This window comes from Ochotona princeps, chromosome 11, assembly GCF_030435755.1.
Source record: "Ochotona princeps isolate mOchPri1 chromosome 11, mOchPri1.hap1, whole genome shotgun sequence".
In the NCBI taxonomy this organism is placed as follows: domain Eukaryota; kingdom Metazoa; phylum Chordata; class Mammalia; order Lagomorpha; family Ochotonidae; genus Ochotona; species Ochotona princeps.
The window spans coordinates 73,304,145-73,327,171 of NC_080842.1; the positions used below are offsets into that span (position 1 = coordinate 73,304,145).

General features: G+C 50.0%; 1 protein-coding gene across 1 annotated transcript in view; it reads left to right on the plus strand.

The window, feature by feature from the left end:
• POLN (DNA polymerase nu) overlaps positions 1-23,027 on the plus strand; it is an 87,620-nt gene that overhangs the window by 29,884 nt on the left and 34,709 nt on the right. The window contains exon 12 of the mRNA XM_058670396.1: positions 163-228. Within this exon, the coding sequence (XP_058526379.1) occupies positions 163-228 (66 nt within the window). The remainder of the gene's footprint in view (positions 1-162; positions 229-23,027) is intronic.

A 23,027-nucleotide genomic window follows, 5' to 3' on the forward strand; every position in this document is an offset into this window, starting at 1 on the left:
TGTGCTATAGGTGAGGCATGTGACAGTGGGTGTGTGTCCCGCAGGTGAGGGGTGGGGCAGTGGTTGTGTGCTGTAGGTGATGGGTAGGGCAGTGGGTGTGTGTCCCGCAGGTGAGGGATGGTGACATTGTAGGGCTAACCCACTTCTTCCTGACTGACACAGGGCTCCATCTCCTGCACGTGGAATCAGACTGGAACGGTGACAGGAAGGCTGTCTGCCCAGCACCCTGTGAGTTGGCACTTTCTGTGCTCACACTCGAGTTTTGGCATGTCGTCCTGTGTGTGCTCCTTCTAGGAGCTCCTCACTTGGTACGTCGCTTTTGGTGTGCTGCTGCATGTTGCCTGTGCGTACTGAGCACCTTCCCTCTCAGACATAATGGGCAAGCTTGCTGCAGCCCCTCTCCTTACAAGTGCCAGCTAGTGAGGGGTCTCCTACCTGGATGTCCATGCCGCCTGCAGCTGAGAGCAGGAGAACCCCACATCTCCCATATTCCTTGTACATGTTTGCTAGAAAAGTGGCTTCTAGAATCATGCAGGGACCTCCGCTGTTCCAGTGCTCCGCTCCATTCTTTGACTGCCGTGGAATCCTCTGCTTGCATGAGAAAGTTAAAAATGCCCCCACATGCATGATCAGTCTTTGTCTCTTCTTTCTTTTGTTTCTTTCTTTCTTTCTCCCCTTTTCTTTTCTTTTTCTTTTCGTTTTTAAAGGCAGAGTTAGAGAGAGAGCAAGCTCATCTGCTGGTCTACTCCATGGCTGCAATGAATTAGGGCTGAAGCTGAGGCTGGACTGGGCTGGTCTGGGCCTGAGGCTGGGCTGGCCTGGGATAGGGCTGGGCTGGACTGGGGCTGAGGCTGGGATTGGGACTGGGCTGGACTAGGCTGGACTGGGCTGGGGCTAGGCTGTGGCCATCTAGTTTCCCACCTGTCTGGCAGGGCCTAAGAACTCAAGCTGTCTTCATTGCTCTCCCAAGCTCATTTTAGGTAGGTGATCGGAAGTAGTGCAGGCTGGAACCACCTAGGGGTCAGTGGGATGTGGGGGTTCCTGATAATGGCTTAAGCCTCTGCTCTGCAGAGCCGACCTCAGATGCAGCTTTCATAAACAATAGCCAACTTTTCAGATGGCTTTATGTTATTGAAAGAAAGGAGACTTATTTCTCACTACAGAACAGTTGCTTAAGCACAGAAAAGAAATATTAACTAATTAAGCCACTTGTTGGTGATGCATTGTGGTATAACTGATTAAGCTGCCACTGCAGGAATGCAGGTGTTCAGTGAGCAGGAATGCAGGTGTTCTGTGAGCAGGAGCAGGAATGCAGGTGCTGTGTGAGCGGGAATGCAGGTGCTGTGTGAGCGGGAATGCAGGTGCTGTGTGAGCGGGAATGCAGGTGCTGTGTGAGCAAGAATACAGGTGCTGTGTGAGCGGGAATGCAGGTGCTATGTGAGTGGGAATGCAGGTGCTGTGTGAGCGGGAATGCAGGTGTTCTGTGAGCGGGAATGCAGGTGCTGTGTGAGCAGGAATGCAGGTGCTGTGTGAGCGGGAATGCAGGTGCTGTGTGAGCGGGAATGCAGGTGCTGTGAGCGGGAATGCAGGTGATGTGTGAGCGGGAATGCAGGTGCTGTGTGAGCGGGAATGCAGGTGCTGTGTGAGCGGGAATGCAGGTGCTGTGTGAGTGGGAATGCAGGTGTTCTGTGAGCAGGAATGCAGGTGTTCTGTGAGCAGGAATGCAGGTGCTGTGTGAGCAGGAATGCAGGTGCTGTGTGAGCAAGAATACAGGTGCTGTGTGAGCAGGAATGCAGGTGCTATGTGAGCAGGAATGCAGGTGCTATGTGAGCGGGAATGCAGGTGCTGTGAGCAGGAATGCAGGTGTTCTGTGAGCAGGAATGCAGGTGTTCTGTGAGCAGGAATGCAGGTGCTGTGTGAGCAGGAATGCAGGTGCTGTGTGAGCGGGAATGCAGGTGCTGTGTGAGCAGGAATGCAGGTGTTCTGTGAGCAGGAATGCAGGTGTTCTGTGAGCAGGAATGCAGGTGCTGTGTGAGCGGGAATGCAGGTACTGTGTGAGCGGGGATGCAGGTGCTGTGTGAGCGGAAATGCAGGTGTTCTGTGAGCAGGAATGCAGGTGCTGTGTGAGCGGGAATGCAGGTGTTCTGTGAGCAGGAATGCAGGTGTTCTGTGAGCAGGAATGCAGGTGCTGTGTGAGCAAGAATACAGGTGCTGTGTGAGCGGGAATGCAGGTGCTATGTGAGCGGGAATGCAGGTGCTGTGAGCAGGAATGCAGGTGCTGTGTGAGCGGGAATGCAGGTACTGTGTGAGTGGGAATGCAGGTGCTGTGTGAGCGGGAATGCAGGTGCTACTTGAGTGGGAATGCAGGTGTTCTGTGAGCAGGAATGCAGGTGCTGTGTGAGCAGGAATGCAGGTGCTGTGTGAGCAGGAATGCAGGTGCTGTGTGAGCGGGAATGCAGGTGTGTGAGCAGGAATGCAGGTGCTATGTGAGCGGGAATGCAGGTGCTGTGTGTGCAGGAATGCAGGTGCTATGTGAGCGGGAATGCAGGTGCTGTGAGCAGGAATGCAGGTGCTGTGTGAGCGGGATTGGAGGTGTTCTGTGAGCAGGAATACAGGTGCTGTGTATAGCATTGCTGTCATTTGCAGTCTTATTTTTTCCACTTCTGCCCCATCTTCTTTGGATTTAGCTTTAGTTGGTGGACCTTTTTATTCAGTAGTGATTTTTGAAATCTCTGGGGCAAATTCCATTTACATTATTGGCATTATCTTTAATGTTATGTGTTCTCCTGAGTCAGGAGAGGCGAGTTGGAAGTAGAGAGCTCCCATGCACTGCTCACGCCCCGATGCTGCAGGGGCAGCGTTAACCAGAAGGCCAGATGAGCCCGGGTCAGTGCAGGTTCCCTGTGGACTCACCACATACACCTGCATTAGAGGAAGCTGGATCAGGATTAGCTGGAAGTGGATCCCGGACTTAGGTGTGGGTCATGGCTGTCTTAGTGCTAAGGCGCATTCCTCTCTCAGGGTTGTTTATTTTAACTCTACATTGTGATCATTCTAAAGAATTCAAACAGTAGGTGAAAGTCTAGACAATGGTAGTCGCTCGATGAGCATGGCCCACAGTTTGTTGACTGTTCTCTCCCTGCCCTCTCTCTGTGCCCACGCACGCACAGACTCAGCCGTGAATGGAGTCCCACGACCACAGCCCACCTGGAGTGCCTTGCAGACCTTCCCACGGGGCAGAATTTGCCTCAATCTGTTGGCATCTATATTCTTTTTCTACTCTTCCACAAGTCCAGTGGCTTTCGGGTGTTGTACTGCTCATCTTGTGTGTTCTGAGAGTCTAGATCCTGTTTGGAACTATTATTGAAAAGTTGGTATATTTGTCTCAGTAGCCCATCAGCCCAGTTGTGTTTAGGCTGTGGGCTCGGACCTCCCCTCCGTGTGGAATGGTTCCAACATGTTTGCTTTTCACAGGCTTTGCCGTGCTGGTCGGCTGTTCCCACTGGAGGGTCGCACAGTGCTCCCTGGAGGACCTGGGCTGTGTTCAGCCTTTCCATGCTGATCAGAAAGCTGTTGGTGCAGGTGCCGCAGGCCCGTGACTGGGAACAGCCATCAGTGTTGTTAGCTCCTGTCCTTCCATGATCTCTCAAGTTATTTCTGATTCTGTGCCAATCTCTTTTTGTTTTGGTCTTTCAGTCAGAAACCTGAGGCTTTAGTAATCCGAGTCTGCCCCACACTCCTGCTCCTGGCCCACGTCGGAGGCCAAGGAGGCCAAGGCGGAGAGGAGAGCAGCTCACAGCCTGTTTGCTCCAGATTGCACTCTGCCTCTCCTCGTGGCTGTTCACAGAATTCAGCTTCAGATTGCTATCTTGTATATTCTTTTAAAAAATGTTTCATTTTTTCCATTGGAAAGATAGATTTTATAGCGAGAAAGACAGAAAGAAAGATCTTCCATTCACTGTTTTGCTCCCCAGGTGGCCACAACAGCTAGAGCTGAATCAGTTTGAAGTAGGAGCCAGGAGCTTTCCAGGCCACTGCAGGAGTCTGGATGGACCTGTGTGTTCTGTCCAACATTTGACAGCTGCAGCCAGCCTGGTACGCGTCCTTTATCTTGACTAGAAATAGGAAGTTCAGGCAGTGACACATTCCAAGCTTTACATATCACAGTTTGGTAAGTTTTGACATTAAAGCTGCGCCAAGATCAGACAGTGTAATGACCCTCCCCCAGGCTTCCTGCCTCCCACCCCCTGGTCTCATGCCTTCCTGTAGCCACTGGCTTCAAACAAATATTTTTTAAAAACCCTATGAAATTGTTTTCCAAAGTAGTTCCACCATTTGACATTTAAAAAGAAAGATTGATTTGTTTGAAAGGCAGAGTGACAAGATAGAGATATTCCATCTTCTGTCATATGGGCCAGGCCAGGTGGTTGGAGCCAGGAGCCCAGGTGTGGGCCGGGCCAGGTGGTTGGAGCCAGGAGCCCAGGTGTAGGCCGGGCTAGGCCGGCTGGAGCCAGGAGCCCAGGTCTCCATCCACATCTCTCATGTGACTGACAAGGGCCCGGTACTTTGCTGCCTTCCTGGGTGCATTGGCAGGAAACGCAATCAGAAGTAAAGCAGCTGGGACTTGAATGGTGTCACAGTAAAGGGCTAGTGCTGCAGGCAGGGGCTTAGTGGCCATGCCGCAGGGTTACTCCTTGCTTGGCATTGCTAACACTCATGTCGCCCTGGTGTAGTCTTTAATTTTTAGCCATTCTTTTGATTTAATTTTGCTTTATCCTGTGCTATCCTGTCCTCTCGAAGATAAACACAGATGGAAACCTGCTATTTCTGGTTCAGTGTTCCAAATGCCTGCGAATGGCTAGGAATAGCCGGGTCACAGTCAGGAACCAGAAACTGAATACAGGTTTCTCCTATGGGTGGCAGGGGCCCAGTTCCTTGAACAATCACTGTTGCCTTGCGGAGTATTAGCAGGAAGTTGGAGTGAAGGGCTGGAGCCAGCACTCAGACCTGGCACTCACTGCACGAGATGGGACGTGGGCCGAGTCATCTCCCTCAGCACTCTGAGATGGGACGTGGGCCGAGCCATCTCCCTCAGCACTCTGAGATGGGACGTGGGCCGAGCCATCTCCCTCCATACTCCGTGAGATGGGACGTGGGCCGAGCCATCTCCCTCAGCACTCTGAGATGGAACGTGGGCCGAGCCATCTCCCTCAGCACTCTGAGATGGGACGTGGGCCGAGCCATCTCCCTCAGCACTCTGAGATGGGACGTGGGCCGAGCCATCTCCCTCAGCACTCTGAGATGGGACGTGGGCCAAGCCATCTCCCTCCATACTCCGTGAGATGGGACGTGAGCCGAGCCATCTCCCTCCATACTCCATGAGATGGGACGTGGGCCGAGCCATCTCCCTCCATACTCCGTGAGATGGGACGTGGGCCGAGCCATCTCCCTCCATACTCCGTGAGATGGGACGTGGGCCGAGCCATCTCGCTCAGGTTCACCTGTTCTCTAGTGGCCGTGCAGTTGAACCTCGCTGTGATTTCAGTTGTGTTGCTGTAGTGATTGATGGTGTTAGTCATCTTTCTACATACTTGCCTGCTGTCCCTTTTTCTTTTGTAATCATTCAGGTTCTTTTTTATTTATTTGAAAAGCAGAGTTAGAGTGAGCTAGGGAGCGAGCACAGGGGAAAGAGGGAAGAGACATTTCCCACCCCTGGTTCGTAGCCAGGCTGTGCCAGGAGCTTGCATGTCCACTGGAAACAAGGTGAATTTAGACGCTTCACACCACACACTATGAATAGGTCCAAAGACTTCCTTGATGTTCTAGGTGTGATCCCTTTACATAGTGTATACATAGTGAAGGTCTAGTCTGTGAATTGACTTTTTATATTTTGATACTACATTTTGAAGAGAAGTTTTCAGTTTTAATAAGTTCTGATTTGCCGATGGGTTCTTATATGGATCACACTGCTGTTTCTAAGCAGTCTGCCAGACCAGGACTGGACAGTCTACATGCTGTGGCATCTTATTCCAGATGTTTTATAATGCTGGGTTTTACATTTACGGCTGTGATTCCTTTTGAGTTGATTTTATACGCGCTGTGAAGTGTCCCAACCCAACCCGCTTGCAAGTGGATATTTATTGCAAAGACCTCTTTTCTTCATTTAGTTACCTTAGCACGTGGTCAGTGAATTCACCAAGGTGGCGCCTGTGCTCTGGGCTTGGGCCACGTGAGCTCTGTGAACTGTCTTCACTATTGTAGCTTTCTGATAGCTGTTTAACTTGTGATATGTAAATCCTCCAATATTGTTCTTTTTTAAAAAAATAAAATGGTTGTTCTGGGTCTTTGGTATTTCCTTTTGCCTTGTATAATCAGAAACTTATTAGTTTCTACAAAAATCTGGGATTTTCATTGACATTACATTGACTCTAGAACTTGGGGAGACTAACCACCTAACCGTCTCGGGCTTTGCCGGGCACAGCTGAGGTGCTCGCACCCTGTGGGAGCACAGGTTCTCATCCCAGCTGCTCTGCGAGTGTCTCAGGAAGCAGTGGAAGATGGCCTGAGGCCTTGTTCCCAGGAGACCCAGAGTGCGCTCAGGGCTCCTGGCATCCCAGCTGCTGTGGATAAACAGGTTGCAGATCTCTCTCTCTGTCGCTCTGCCTTTCAAATAAATAAATATTTTAAAAATAGCAATATTTAGTCTTTCATTCTATGAAAACAGTGAGCCTCTTCATTTGTTTAGTCCTTTGCTTTCTCTGAACAGTCTCATAGCGTAGGTCTCATTTGGTTAGATTTGCCTGTAAGTATTACTATTTAGAGCATGATGATAAGTGACATTTTGTTTGAAATCCCAGTTGTCATTTGTAGGAATACTTTATGTTCATTATATTCACTGGCCATTTTAAATTTTGACTTTTCATCCTACAGCCTTGATAAACTAACTTGTTTTGGCAACTTTTTTGCAAAGTCTATCAGATTTTCTGTCTAAATGGTCATGTCAATATGAATAAAGCTTTCCTTGTGATTCTCTAAGTCCGTCGGGTTTATTTTTCTTGCCTGTGTGGAGCAGTGCTGCCTGCATGCTTTGCAGGAACCCCAAACAGCCCGAGCTCCCGAGAGCTTCGAAGTCAGTGCTGGCTTGGATCAGTTCTCAATGTGGTCGTTGAGAGGACTGTAAGAGTTTCTTCTTTTTCAATTACATTCCCAGGTTTTTCTTTTGTAGATTTGTTGTATTGGAAAGGCACAGTTGCAGAGCGAGGAGAGACAGAGCTCCTCCACGTGCGGGTTCCAGTGAGGAAGCAGCTCTGCACCCCGGACTGAAGCCTGCTTGTTCTTTTTCTGTATTGTTGGGTTAAATTTGCTCAACTTTTGTAGTTTTTAAATTCAAATTTTCTTGAATCTTTTAATGGTGGTTTTCTTTCCATGATTGTATCTGTTCTAGGAGTTGGGATAATTCTGACATCAAATAATTCATGAAGAAGTACTCCTTTTTAGTTTTCTGGAAGATTTTTTATAGGATTAGTTTTATTACCCTTTTGATTATTTGAATTTATTGGCATATCCATGTGGGACTTCTGTTTCCTTTATAGAAAGATGTTTAACTAACAGTGCAAGTTCATTAATGACATACTGTTATTCAGGTTGTCAATCGAGGGGTCTTCAAGAAATCTGTGGAGAAAACCTGTCATGAAAAAGCAACTGCTAGGATTCCCAACTGCTGATACTGACATAGGCTTACCTTGTATTTGTGCTTTCTGTGACTTTCTCAAGTAGCCTTTGTGTTGTTGGCCGAATTGTGGAGGGTCTGCATCTCACCTAAACTGTTGGCCTACTGACACAAGGCCGGTCGTGACTCCTGGCCTGAGGTCTGCAGCGGGGACATCGCCGCCTTATGCCTTATCAGTTTGTGAAAGAATTGGGTTTGTATTTCTGTTTTCTTGTGTTGTTTTTATTTTCTGTTTCATTGATGTGTGCTTTGGCCTTTATCATTTCTTTTGTTGTGCTTCCTTAAAAAGTATTTATTTATTTGAAAGACAGAGAGAGAGAGAGAGAGAGAGCTCTTCCATCCACTGGTTCATTCTGCAAATGGCTGCAGTAACTGGGTCTGTTTAAGTCCAGAACTTCATTCTGCTCCCCCTGTGGGTTCAGGAGCCAAGCCCTTGCGCCATCCCCTGTCCTCCCCAGGCCATCAGCAGGGTGCTGGGCTGGCAGCTGAGGAGCAGAGCTCTGGCTGGCACTCACGGAATGCCGGTGTCTGAAGTGGCAGCTGAGCCTGCACCCCCACACTGGCCCCTGGGGGACTGTCTTTGCTCTGCTTTCTGGTTTGTCAAGGCAGAGACTGAACTGAATCTCTGAAGGAGGCTTTAACCTGGCGTGGCTCTCAGGCTCTCTGTGTTTTCCTGCCACTCAATAATTTCTGATATTTTGTATGTTTTTAGTATCATTCAGCTAAGAAAACTTCCTAGCAAACCTTTTTAAAAAAATAGATTTATTTATTTTTATTTTTATTGGAAAGGCAGATTTACAGAGAGAGAAGAGACAGAAAGATCTATCTGCCGGTTCACTCCCCAAGTGACCGCCACAACCAGAGTTGAGCCGATCTGAAGCCAGGAACCAGGAGCTTCTTCTGGGTCTCCTATGTGGGTGCAGCGTCCTAAGGACTTGAGCCATCCTCTCCTGATTACCTGGGTCCCAGGTAGGGAGCTGGATGGGAAGTGGAGCAGCTGGGACTTGAACCATCGCCCAGGTGGGATGCCACACTTGGTGGAGGTTTAGTCAGCTGAGCCATTGCACCTTCCCCTCTAGCCATCCTTTTGATGTACTTTTTGACTTGTTAGTTTCCATATTTTTGTTATTTAGTTTTAAAATATGTTTCTAATTTCTGTCTTTTGTGTCAAATGATGTACTTTGCGTTACCTGAATACATTTAAATCTGCACAAGTCTGTTTCATGGTCCAGAAAATGGTGCTTCTTGGAGAATAAATAAATGTGCAAGGCCTGGCACAGTAGCCTAGTAGTGGCTGCATGCACCAGGATGCCTTGTGGGCACTGGTTCATATCCCAGCTGCCCCACTTCCCACCAGCTCCCTGCCTGTGGCCTGGGAAAGCAGTCGAGGACGGCCCAAGGCCTTGGGACCCTGCACCTACTTGAGAGACCCAGAAGAGGTTCCTGGCATCAGATCGGCTCAGTTCAGCCGTTGTGGCCATTTGGAGAGTTAACCAGTAGATGGAAGATCTTTGTGTCTCTCCTTCTCTCTGTAAATCTGACTTTCCAGTTAAAAATAAATAAATATATATATTTTTAAAGAATATACATTGTATGCTGGCACCGTGACACAGTAGGTAAAGCAGTGCCCACACAGCCAGCATCCCATGTAGGTGCTGGTTAGAGTCCTGGCTGCTCCAGTTCCAGTCCAGCACCCCTCTCACGTACCTGGGAGAGCAACAGAGCATGACCCAAGCACTGGACCTCTGCACTACATGGGAGACCACAAGCCGCCTCTGGACTCCCACCAGGGACTCGGGCAGTGAACCTGCAGATGGAGGAACTCTCCCCACCTCCCCCCTCCCCTTCTCTGACTTTCTCTAATCCTTCCAAATGAATAAATACATATAGCTTTTTTAAAAAACAAGGTTTCTCCCAATTATTAAGCACCATTTTTAAAAAAGGCTGTGTTCTGCCTTTCAGGACAGTGTGCTCTGTAAACACCAGTTAGATCCAGTTGGTAAATAGGGTTTTCACGTATGCTACAGCTTTGCTGTTTTCTGCCTAACACTGAGAGAGCAGTTCTGTAATCTCCAATCACTGCTGTGGGCTTTTTCCAAGCTCTGTCTCCTTGGAGGAGTTTGTTTTAAGATTTATTTTATTTTATTTGAAAGGCAGATTTACATAGAGAGGGGGAGCGAGAGAGCCCCCAACTGCTGGTTCACTCCCCAAATAGTTGTGATGACCAGAGCTGAGCCAGTGTGAAGCCAGGAACCTCCTGCAGGTCCTCCGTGCGGGTGGTGTGGTTCACTCCCCAAATAGTTGTGATGGCCAGAACTGAGCCAGTGTGAAGCCAGGAGCCTCCTGCAGGTCCTCCGTGCGGGTGGTAGGGGCCAAGGACTCAGACCATGTTGTGCTGCCGTCCCAGGTCCCAATCAGTAAGCTGTATGGCACACGGAGTGCCCACCTGGTACTGGCGCTACAGCCTGGCATGCCAGGGGTCTGGCTTCGTTCCTTGTGAAGCTCTTGCCAAGGGGTCAGAGATGGTTGACGTTTTTATACCTTCCTGATGATTTGCCATCTTTGTTTTATTAAATAATCCTTGTTTCCCAGACAATGTTCTCTTCTGTGAAATGCATTGTCCCTAATATTGAAACAGTCGCATTACTGAAGTAAAGTTTAAAATATTTTAGAAATAATGATGTTAATGTTGAAACAGCCACTGAAGTTTTCTTTGAGTAGTACTTTTTCCATTTTTTTAAATTTTGGAGGGAAAATCTGTTAATTATTTATTGAAAGGCAACATGCACACAAACACATACCAAGAGAGGCGAAGAAAGAAAGAGGGAGAGCCTTCCATCCGTGGCTTCACTCCCCACATGCTCGCAGCGGCTGGGCCAGGCTGGAGCCAGCATCCAGCAAAGGCATCGGGTCTCCACTGCCCATTTCCCTCTCAGGTGCCATAGCAGGAAGCAGCAGGCAGCACAAACCAAGCCTGACCACTTGGTCGCACAGTGCTGGCAGGGCTTCTGTCCCAGTGCCTTGAGTGTGGGGTCTCTGTACGAGATCTCTCCCTAGCACCTTTTGCTTGTCCCCGCACCGTTACTTCCCAGCAGTCACTGTGTCACAGCCTGGTGGACTGCTTCATGCTCCTAGCCTGAGACTCTGAGGTTCTTAGCTGTGAGGGTTTCTGGTTTTCATCAAACTTAGACAAGTTTTGGTGACTACTCACATACTTTTTTGTCTTTATTCTTTTTTAAAGATTTATTTCTTTTTATTGGAAAGGCAGATATACACAAAGAAGGAGAGACAGAGAGAAAGATCTTCCGTCCGATAATTCACTCCCCAAGTGACCACAACGGCCGGTGCTGAGCCAATCCAAAGCCAGGGGCCAGGAGCTTCTTCTGGTGTCTCATGCAGGTGCAGGGTCCCAAGGCTTTGGGCCATCCTCGACTGTATTCCAAGGCCACAAGCAGGGAGCTGGATGGGAAGTGGAGTGGCCGGGACACAAACCAGCACCCATATGGGCTGTGAGGGGAGGATTAGCCAGTTGAGCCCCTGCCAGGCCCACTGTCAATTTCCCCATTTGTGTTCCAGGTGGACTAGTTGCGGGAGTGATTGTTACCGTGGACTCCATTCTCCTGGTTCCTCTACGCATGATACTCTAGATGACATACTAACAATTTCAGTTGTTGAACCACGGGCCTTAACAAACTCCTTTCCTTTGTTCTGAGATAACGGAAGCTTCACGCAGTGGTTGGCTCATATCTTGTCCTGCTGTTGTGACTGGTTGGGCAGTTCCGGAGAAGTGCTTCGTGTAAGACCCACGATTCTGTTCTCTGCAGGAAAGACCTGAGGATCCTCCATGATGTTGCGTGAATCAGGAGGCAGCAGGCCCGATGCTGCCCATGGTCCTCTGGTCCTTCAGGGTGTTTTTGCAGTCTCTGCTGGATGCTCAGCTGTCTGGGCAGCTCAGGACCGTGGCCCTGAAGTTGGTCTCACTTCTGTTGGTCAGGCAGCGTCTTTCTCTCGCACTGTATACCTCTGCAGTAGAAGCGGGAACTCCTACCAGCCCTTCCTCCTTGTGGACCTCTGCATTTTCCATGTTCTTTGGTCCAGAAACAGTTCCTCCTGGTTGCTTGCTTTGTGAGACTCTCAACCCTGTGTCCCTGCCGGAAGCTCTCTGTGCACCGCTGGCTGTGCCAGGCACGATCCTGTGCAATGGCCACAAGAGCGGAAACCTGTGCCTCCCTTCCCACTAGGCGTGGGTCTGTGTCTGGAATGTGGTGGGCTCAGAATGCTTGCTGAGTGAAAAGCTGGGTTAGGGTCCCGCCTCGTCTTGCAGTGTCTCAGTGTCATCTGGTTTGGGGTCCTCAGTGAGCCCACCGGTGTGTTTGCACCCGGCGGAGGGGTCTGCTTTCTCCCCTTGAGGGCTCACACCTGCCGTTCTTGTTTGCTGTGCTTCTTTGTGAGGACCTGCGAGCAGCCGCATTCCTCACCCAGTCCTTCCTTATCGCCACGGTGTTAGGTGTCCCCTCTTGGGTTCCTGCCACATCAGTGTCCTCAGGTCACTGCGCTCTCGTGGTGCTGGCTCGGGATCTGTCCTCATTATGTAATGCCAAGAACTGACCCTTCACACAGTGTTTGCGCGAGTCATGTTCTGTGCCAGTCCCGTTTTCCTTCTAGGTTAGTGTTTAACTTTTAAAAATAATGTCATAACCGTATTAATGGGAAATGGAGGAATCAGGCCTTACTCTCCTGCATTGTGCTCACCCTCTCTTGAAGGTGGATCCTTTCCTGCTGGGGTTGGCTTGTTTTTCTGACAGTGTGCCCAGCGCTGCAGCGGTGTGCTTGGACCAGCTGCTTATGGTCTGGCTCTGGTTGTCACAGTGTGTCCATGTGGTCACAGCCCAGTGTTGCAGTGACATGTTTGGGGTCTGGCTCTGGTTGTCACAGTGTGTCCATGCGGTCACAGCCCAGTGTTGCAGTGACATGTTTGCAGTCTGGCTCTGGTTGTCACAGTGTGTCCATGTGGTCACAGCCCAGTGTTGCAGTGACGTGTTTGGGGTCTGGCTCTGGTTGTCACAGTGTGTCCATGTGGTCACAGCCCAGTGTTGCGGTGACGTGTTTGGGGTCTGCCTCTGGTTGTCGCATTGTGTCCATGCAGTGACATGTTTGGGGTCCACAGCCTTGGCCTTGCTTTGGGCCTTTGCTCTTGTTGTCTGTGTTCAGGTGCTGTGTCTGCCCTGGGAGTTCTGAACACATCCTGCAGCCCAGGCCTGGCTTCTACTGTTACTTCAGCTCAGGGAGACTTTACCACATCTGCCCCAGCCCTTCCTTCTTCTCTCCCAGATGTGCACAGAAGTCCTACCAAAAAGAACAAGCAGGAAGCCTGTGTGCCTCTGTGTCACCGTCCAGTGTCGAGGCAGGGCAAGCTGCTGCCTGTGCACACACCGGCGTCCAGGGGAGCCTCTTCTGGGTCTCGCATGTGGGTGCAGGGTCCCAAGCACTCGAGCCACCCTCCGCTGCTTTCCAAGGTCAGTAACAAGGAGCTGGATGGAAAGTGGAGCAGCTGGGACACAAATCAGCACCATGTGGGATGCTAGTACCACGGGAAGAGGGTTAGCTTGCTACAGTACACCAGCCCCAGTTTTATTTATTTATTTTTAAATAAAAACATTTATTTAATTTATTTTATTAGCACCACGCTCTAACCAACTGAGCAAACCGGCCAGATTATTTAACTTATTTTAAAGGCCAAGGTACAGAGAAGGAGTAACAGGGAGAGACCCTCTGTCTGCTGGTTCATTCCTGTTTGTCACATGGCCGCCTGTGGACCAGACTGCCGCCAGGAGCCGGCTCCTGCCTCGTACACTTGGGCTGTTCTTCACTACATTTCCAGGCCGTTAGCAGGGAGCTGCATGGGGGTTGGCATGGGAGTTAGTTCTTTGAGTGTATGGCTGAATAAAACGGTGAAGATTCAGCCTTCATTAAGATAATCACTGGCTTGGTCTGAAATTCCTGGTCTGAAAGAGTTACAGAGAGATGGACGGACAGAGAAGGAGCAGAAAGAAAAGACCTTGCACTCACTGCTTCACTTGTCGAATGGCCCCGGCAGGCATCTGTTCTCTTAGGGTGTGGATTTCACATGGTAGTTAGAATCTATGAACTCTGAATGAACAGATAATGTTTTTTAGTAAAAATAAGCTCCTATTTGATTTTTATGCTTAAAAAAACATAAAAATAATATCCTAAATAAGCACTCTCTAGTAAGAATAAGATGAATGTTTTTCTATTGTTAATAAGAGGTCGTTAACTGGGCCCGGCATGATAGCATAGTGGTTAAAGTCCTCACCTTGCACACCCAGGATCCCATATGGGTGCCAGTTTTAATCTTGGCAGCCCCACTTCCCATGCAGCTCCCTGCTTGTGGCCTGGGAAAGCAGTTGAGGATGGCCCAAAGCTTTGGGACCCTGCACCCAAGTGGGAGACCCAGAAGAAGCTCCTGGCTCCTGGCTTTGGATCGGCTCAGCTCCAGCTGTAGCGGCCACTTGGGGAGTGAACCATCGGACGGAAGATCTTCCTCTCTGTATATCTGACTTTGCAATAAAAAAATATATAAATAAAAAGAGGTCATTAACTGAGATTAATAGAAGTAATAAAATCACGGCCCTAAATCTTAATTATCAAGAACTAAAATATAGCTAAGGTGTTATTATGGGAAAACATTCTTAGAGTGGCCAGTGTTGTGGTGCAGTGGGTTAAGCTCCTGCCGGCAGTGCTGGATGCTGCACTTCTGATCTGACGCCCTGCTGATGTACAAGGGAGGCAGTGTAAGATGGCCCAAGATGGAAGATGGCTGAGGACCCTGCTCCGTCTGGGAGACCCGGAAGGAGTTCCAGGCTGCTGGCTTGGCGCCCTCCAGCCAAGGACACTGCAGCCATTTGGCAGTGTGTTAATGGGTATACCTCTCTCTCCATGTGTAACTTTCTTTCAAGTAAATAAAGTAAATCTTTAAAGAAAGATCTTAGGGGGAAAATACAACATTAGTTCTTAGGACTCATGTTCTAGGTAAAGTTGGTTGCTACAGTAGTATGTGTGTGATGTGACTTTATTTCAAGATTGTGTGGATGAAGGACTCACATTTTTCGTAATAGCTCACAAGTGGTAGGATTTTGATTAATACAATTAATGAATTCTTCCAGTTAAGAGAGTCTCTAAGGAAGTCTTAAACAGTGAATATGTATTTTTATAATTTGGGGAAATTATTCTTTTCTTTTTTTAAAAAAGATTTTTTTTAATATTACTGGAAAGCTGGATATACAGAGAGGAGGAGAGACAGAGAGGAAGATCTTCCATCCGATGATTCACTCCCCAAGTGAGCCGCAACGGGCCAGTGCTGCACCGATCCGATGCCGGGAACCTGGAACCTCTTCCGGGTCTCCCACACGGGTGCAGGGTCCCAGAGCTCTGGGCCGTCCTCGACTGCTTTCCCAGGCCACAAGCAGGGAGCTGGGTGGGAAATGGAGCTGCCGGGATTAGAACCGGCACCCATATGGGATCCCGGGGCTTTCAAGGCAAGGACTTTAGCCGCTAGGCCACGCCGCTGGGCCTGAAATTATGTCTTTTTTTTTTTTTTTTTTTAAGATTTTATTATTATTGGAAAGCCGGATATACAGAGAGGAGGAGAGACAGAGAGGAAGATCTTCCATCCGATGATTCACTCCCCAAGTGAGCCGCAACGGGCCAGTGCTTGCCGATCCGATGCCGGGAACCTGGAACCTCTTCCGGGTCTCCCACGCAGGTGCAGGGTCCCAATGCATTGGGCCGTCCTCGACTGCCTTCCTAGGCCACAAGCGGGGAGCTGGATGGGAAGTGGAGCTGCCGGGATTAGAACTGGCGCCCATATGGGATCCCAGGGCTTTCAAGGCGAGGACTTTAGCCGCTAGGCCACGCCGCCGGGCCCTATTATTTTCTTAATAGGAAGGATTTGAAATCTCTTCTGATGCTTTTCGAAAAAAATAGTAAGTTGTGCATGGAAAGTTATTGCCACTTGGCATTTTGAGGTGAGAGTGGCGGTTGAGTGTTAGAGGACATCTGACTTATTTCCAGCTTTTGGCTATTAATGATGAGGTGACTGAAGGCATTCCTGCACAGCTTGTTGTGTGAGCTTGAGCCCTCATTCTCTGGGTTGAATGCTTGCTATTGTTTAAATCTGGGCCCGGCGCAGTAGCCTAGTAGCTAAAGTCCTCGCCTTGCACGTGCAGGAATCCATGTAGGCACTGGTGCTAATCCCCGCAGCCCCGCTTCCCATCCAGCTCCCTCCTTGTGGCCTGGGAAAGTAGTTGAGGGCGGCCCAAAGCCTTGGAACCCTGTACCCACGTGGGAGACCTGGAAGAGGCTCCTGGCTCCTGACTTTGGTGCAGCTCAGCTCTGGCCATTGCAGTCACTTGGGGAGTGACTCAGCAAATTAAAGATCTTCCTCTCTGTATATGACTTCCTATAAAATAAATAAATAAATGTTTAAATCTTAGTATGAGTGTCCCCCCAAATCTGGTATGTTAATAGCTTGGCTCTGCGGTTCTGGTGTTAGCAGTTAACGGATTAATGTTAACAGTTAATGGATTAGTGTTAGTGGTTAAGGGATTAGTGTTAACAGGGGCTTAATGTGGCTTGAGGCAGGGAGGAGATAGGACGCAGGGCTGCATGATGAGATCCTGGTGGCAGGCAGACAGCGTACAGCACGGCCCTGAGAGCCTTGTCAGTCTGCTTGCTGGCCACCCCGTGCTGTGTCACTGCCGTGCCCCTGCCTGGCTGGTGGCTGAACCTAGGGGCCCTCCAGACCCTGGACCCTAAGTCCCCTGCCTTGGTCAGAGACGGTCTCCTTCAGCCGCTCGTGAAGGTGACTCCAGGCCAAGGGCCTACCTGTTAGTGTTTGTCACACTAACATTCTGATTTCAGATGCCAGTGCTCGTGTGTATACTCGTGAGGGATACTGCTTTATCTCTGTCTAGTTCTGTAGCAGATGAATCAGGAAATGTCCTGTTGTGGTTTCTAGAAGATACGGGATAGGACTGAGGTTACTTCTTCATTTAAAAGTCAAGAGAATCCTCTAGTGACATCATCTGGACCTTGCAGTTTCTTTTTGGAGAGCTGAAGTTCTGTATTCAGTTTCTGTACTAGCTGTAGCATTGTTTACATTTTCTGCTTCATATTGGGCAAATTTTTGTCTGTTTCTTGAGAAATGGACCTGTTTAGTGCAGGTTATAAGATGTACGTGTGAGTCTTTGGTCCTCGTCCCGCTCCCGTGTTACTCATCCCAGCCTTTTCTCTTCTGTTCGTCCAGTGAGTCTTTTCAACTGTATTGTTCTTTTTCAAGTGACCACTGATTTTTTCTCTATTTTGTTTTAAGTTTGTTGATTTCTGTTCTTTACTAGTTTCTTTCTTTTCCCTGATTTGTATTTATTTTGCTTTTCTCTTTCTAGATTCTTGAGGAAGGAGACTAGAAGAGTTTCTTTCCTAGAACTGCAGATTTCACTGTCTGTACCGCATACATTTTGGCAAACTTTGCCAAAGAAAAATGCACCAGAGTTAAGCTGGGTAGGAAGGATTTATTCGGAATTCTTGTACTTGGCGAGACTGAGCTTGGTCCCACAGGCCTCGGGCAGCTGGGGACTGAGAGCCAGCGCACGGGGTGAGAGATCAGCGTGGGGGATTGTGCAGAGCTTGGCCAGCTGTCAAGGCCAGAAGGCCTCCTGCTGAATGTTCCAGAACTCTGCCCCTGCGCCCCTGTGCTGCCAGCACTGCCTGGTGGAGCTGCAGTCACCAGCTGTAGCCCTGTATGCTGGGATGTCCCTTCCTGTCCCCTCACTGAGACCAGCTTGTGTTGTGGGTTTTTTTTCCTTCTTTGTCAACAGCACTGGAAATTGCAGGTTCCTGGCTTCTCTAGTCAGCCTGGGACATATTCAACAAACATACATAAATGAAATATGGACCTCTGTGTGTATCATTCTTTGGGTCCTGAGGTGCTGTTTGGCCATCTCGTGTTGGCTTTACCCATGATGCCCGGAGCAGCAGGAGCAGGAAGTATGTGCAAGTGCAGAAGTCAGCTAACGTAGAGTTTGGAAACACCACCCGGGGTTGATTTTGTTCCCAGCATGTCTTGCTTCTCAGAGGCAGTCAGCCTAGTGGGGTGGAGGCCTCTGTGACTTCGGGAGTGGGGTGAGGAAGCTGGTTTTCAGCAAGACTTGTCCAAGAACACAGCAAAAACCAAGCATGAGAGAGTCTGGTTTCATTTCTTCAGCATTGAATTAACTAGCACAACTCGGGATCTTGTATTTTCAGAGTTCAGGCTTCTACAGAGGATGCAGGCTGTGCTGGATGGACAGTAGCAGTGCCCTGTCACAGGAGGGGAGGGAGTGAGGGAGGGCAGCTGTGGGCCACGGGGAGTGAGGGAGGGCAGCTGTGGGCCACGGGGAGTGAGGGAGGGCAGCTGTGGGCCACGGGGAGTGAGGGAGGGCAGCTGTGGGCCACGGGGAGTGAGGGAGGGCAGCTGTGGGCCACAGGAGGGGAGGGAGGGAGGGCAGCTGTGGGCCACGGGGAGTGAGGGAGGGCAGCTGTGGGCCACGGGGAGTGAGGGAGGGCAGCTGTGGGCCACGGGAGGGGAGGGAGTGCAGCTGTGGGCCACGGGGAGTGAGGGAGGGCAGCTGTGGGCCACAGGAGGGGAGGGAGGGCAGCTGTGGGCCACGGGGAGTGAGGGAGGGCAGCTGTGGGCCACGGGGAGTGAGGGAGGGCAGCTGTGGGCCACGGGGAGTGAGGGCAGGGCAGCTGTGGGCCACGGGGAGTGAGGGAGGGCAGCTGTGGGCCACGGGGAGTGAGGGAGTGCAGCTGTGGGCCACGGGGAGTGAGGGAGGGCAGCTGTGGGCCACGGGAGGGGAGGGAGTGAGGGAGGGCAGCTGTGGGCCACAGGAGGGGAGGGAGGGCAGCTGTGGGCCACGGGGAGTGAGGGAGGGCAGCTGTGGGCCACGGGGAGTGAGGGAGGGCAGCTGTGGGCCACGGGGAGTGAGGGAGGGCAGCTGTGGGCCACAGGAGGGGAGGGAGGGAGGGCAGCTGTGGGCCACAGGAGGGGAGGGAGGGAGGGCAGCTGTGGGCCACGGGGAGTGAGGGAGGGCAGCTGTGGGCCACGGGGAGTGAGGGAGGGCAGCTGTGGGCCACGGGGAGTGAGGGAGGGCAGCTGTGGGCCACGGGGAGTGAGGGAGGGCAGCTGTGGGCCACGGGGAGTGAGGGAGGGCAGCTGTGGGCCACGGGGAGTGAGGGAGGGCAGCTGTGGGCCACAGGAGGGGAGGGAGGGCAGCTGTGGGCCACGGGGAGTGAGGGAGGGCAGCTGTGGGCCACGGGGAGTGAGGGAGGGCAGCTGTGGGCCACGGGGAGTGAGGGAGGGCAGCTGTGGGCCACGGGGAGTGAGGGAGGGCAGCTGTGGGCCACAGGAGGGGAGGGAGTGCACTGTGGGCCACGGGGAGTGAGGGCAGGGCAGCTGTGGGCCACGGGGAGTGAGGGAGGGCAGCTGTGGGCCACAGGAGGGGAGGGAGTGAGGGAGGGCAGCTGTGGGCCACGGGGAGTGAGGGAGGGCAGCTGTGGGCCACTGGGAGTGAGGGAGGGCAGCTGTGGGCCACGGGGAGTGAGGGAGGGCAGCTGTGGGCCACGGGGAGTGAGGGAGGGCAGCTGTGGGCCACGGGGAGTGAGGGAGGGCAGCTGTGGGCCACGGGGAGTGAGGGAGGGCAGCTGTGGGCCACAGGAGGGGAGGGAGTGCAGCTGTGGGCCACGGGGAGTGAGGGCAGGGCAGCTGTGGGCCACGGGGAGTGAGGAGGGAGGCCAGGCAGGGAAGACCCAGGAATCAAGCACATTGAGCACAGCTGCCTGGGCCGACTCCATCCCTGGCAGCTGGAGGCAAGGAGGCATCAGCCTCCCATGGGCCATTCCACAGGCCTGAGGCTCTGCTCCTCACCTTCCTGGGCTGCCTTGATGACCCACTGTGTGTGGGCAGGAGGGCCTCAGGTGGCTCTCTCCTGACAAGCACCCCTGGCATGCATCACTGGGCCCTGTGTGTCCCTAGTGTGGCAGTGTGCTCCTCTCTGTCTGAATCAAAGGGCGCTGTGAGACGAGCAGGATAAGGTCAGGCTCACAGTGAGGGTGGACTGTACTTCACAAGAGGACGGTGTGCCCTCTCCCTGGAATAAGGAGAGGGCAGTGTCCCCAGCAGCAGGCCGTGGTAGCAGGATGCGACAGTGGACACTGGCTCTGACAGGATCCCAGACTGCAGAGGCTGGCTAAGGCCAGCCAGGGCAGGGGTATTGTGGACTGTGGCTGCCATGTGCCCTCAGCCTCCAAGTGCCGTGTTCGGGGCAGATCCAGCTTAGGGTACCCAGTGTGAGTGCTGCATGCACTGAGAGCTGTCCCCGGAGGCCCAAGATCCCGCTGGCCCATGTCTGTTCAGATAACCTAGCACAAACTGAGTTGATGAGTTGAGGCTGTCTCTGCTCCCACTTGACTTACAGCTCTAAGGAAGGACTGACTTAGGCAAGCCTAGTTCCCCTGGCTGAGCTGCCAGGCCACTGCACTCCTCCATCCCCTCTCGTGGCACTCTCCCACATAGATCCCCCTCGTTGCCCAAGGCACGTCGCCGCAGCAGGTCTTGGTGCTTCAGGGATGTGTGCACCAGAATGGCCAGTGTCCTTTGGAAGTGGCAAGATTACCTTTTCCTGCCATCAGCAGAAGTAAAGGTTGTGAATGTTATACTTGAACCATGAGATAAGTTTAATTTAACCACTGTTTCTTTGAACACCTGAAAAAAATTAGCTCTATTATGATACTTTCCATTCTGTCTTCCAAAGTGCCAACCATTTGATGAATTTTTTCTTCAGGGCTCCACTACATGAAGTTTTGTGTTCTTGATAGGATATTTAAGCTCTGCTTTTAATCAAGACTTACAGAAATATTGCAGTAGCCAATTTGTTTGTTTTAATTTATTGTGTGTATGTGTGTTCTTTTTTCATTTTATTATTATTTTATGATGCAGTTCCATAGGCTCTGGGATTTCCCTTACTCCCCCTTCATATTCCCTCCCCCACCACTGATTTCCCCAATGTTATTGTAATAGTGTAGTTCTTCATGATCAGTAATATATCCATCATTCTTCTGTTTAAGTGTATGCTGGTATTGCAGGCATGGACAATGGCAGAGTCCAGCATCCAGTTGTCAAGATATGTTGAGCAGTTTCATTGGGATCCATTGTTGATCTGGAAGTGGGGATGCACACTGCATTGTATCCTCACATCTGGATCTGAGAGTCTCCATTACAGTTACTGTACATCCCCTTAAATGAAGAGCCACAAAACAAAATCAACAACAGGAAGAAAAAAAGAAATTTAAAACACCATGAAGTTAAATACCATGCTACTGAATGACTAATGTGTCGCTGAAGAAATGAAAAAGAAAATCAAGAACTTCTTGAAGAAAATGTTGCTGCTGTATGATCTGTGCATCAGTGAAGAATTTAATATGAGAAAAAAAACTTGAAGAAATGAAAGTAAAAACAGAAACACTGAAATCCGTGAGATGCAGTTTCTGCTGATCTTAGTTGGTGAGAGACGGGTTGGCTTTTTAATCCAGTCCACTAATCTGTGATGCCTGATGGATGACTTTAAGCCTTTTACATTCAGGGCTAATATGAATAGTGGTAATACAGTCCTGTCGTGTTAGCAATAAGTTGTTCATTGTTTGATTTAGTCTTCCGTTGTTATTTTACATTTGCCTTTGGTTTTGGTGAGCGCTATTCCTTTTCTCTGTCAAGAGAACATCTCTAAGGATCATCTGTAGGGCAGGTCTGGAAGAGGCATATTCTTTGAGCTTTTCTTTACTGTGGAAGAATTGTATTTCATTTTCAAAGAAAAGGGAAAGCTTTGCTGGGTAAATTACTCTGGGCTGACAATTTTTCCCTTTTAAAATCTGGAATATGTTGCCTCATTCTTTTTCAGCGTATAAAGTTTCCTCTAGAGGCCAGCTCTGAGTCTGATTGGGGCTCCTCTAAATGTTAATTGATTTTTTTTTCACATGCACGCTTAAGGATCTTTTCCTTGTGTTCAACTGAAGAGAGTTTGCTAATCATGTGTCGTGGTGATGGTCACTTTTGGTCAACCCTATTGGAAGTTTTGTGCCCCTCCTGGATGTTGTTTCTGAGTTCTTTCTCCATATTAGGAAAGTTTTAATTTAATATTTGATTGAATACATCTTTAAATAAACATCTTTCTATACCTTCTGGAACTCCCATAACTCTTATATTTGGCCTTTTAATAGTGTCTCTTAATTCTTGATTTTTTTTTTTTTTTTTTTTTTTTTTGCTTGAGTCAGCTCTATTTCTAGCTTTTTGGTGGTTTCCTCATTGTGGCAAGAAATGTCTTCCAATTCTGAGATTTTTTCTTCTGCCTCATTAGTTCTATTGTTGAGGCTTTCCACTGAATTTTAATTTGCTCCATTGTGTCCTTCATTTCTAACAATTCTGCTTGATTTTGTTTCAGTGTTTCTATTTCCTGTGTGACATATTCCTTAAATTCCCTGAACACCTGCTTTACATGCTTCTCATTGTTGATAAGAAGCTTTATAACAAGTGTTTTGAATTATGTATCCCCCATTTTCTCAATGTCTTCCTCAGTTAACTCTGAGGTTGGCATAGGGTTTTGCTCCTTTGCAGGGGAATCTTCAGTAATACTACTCATTGTGCCTCTGTCTCTTCTTTTGCTCTTGGTCATTGTGCTTCTGGTTAGCAGATTCTTCTCCTTGGGACAGGTTTCTAAGCTGTGTCACCCACAGGTCTATAGTTTGATTTTACTGATTGCTTTCAGTACTCAGTTCTTTTAGTCACTTGTGCCACTCCCTCCAGCAAGTTTCAGACCTGAGCTCTTGTGTTAGGCTTCCACCATGGTCTCTGCAGCCCCAGCTCCTGGATCACCCGTCTCCACCTCCTGTGATGCCGTGCTGAGGCTGCACCTTTGTCTGCACAGCCTTTCTTCAGCTTCCAGTTGGAGCAGTTCCCAGGATTAGGGAGACACCAGGTGTCCTAGATGGCTAGGTTGTTGGTGGTGGTACTGATCTTGCCGGAACCTGTTGGGTGTCAGGTCTGAGGGCCACACGGACCTATCTTGGGTGGAACCTGCATGATGCCATGTTGTTGCAGTCACTGAGCCAGAAATGAGTTCACTCCCAGCTCAGCAAATGCGCAGTACTGTCCATAGCCCTTGACTCCTTAAACAAAATGGTGCCAATA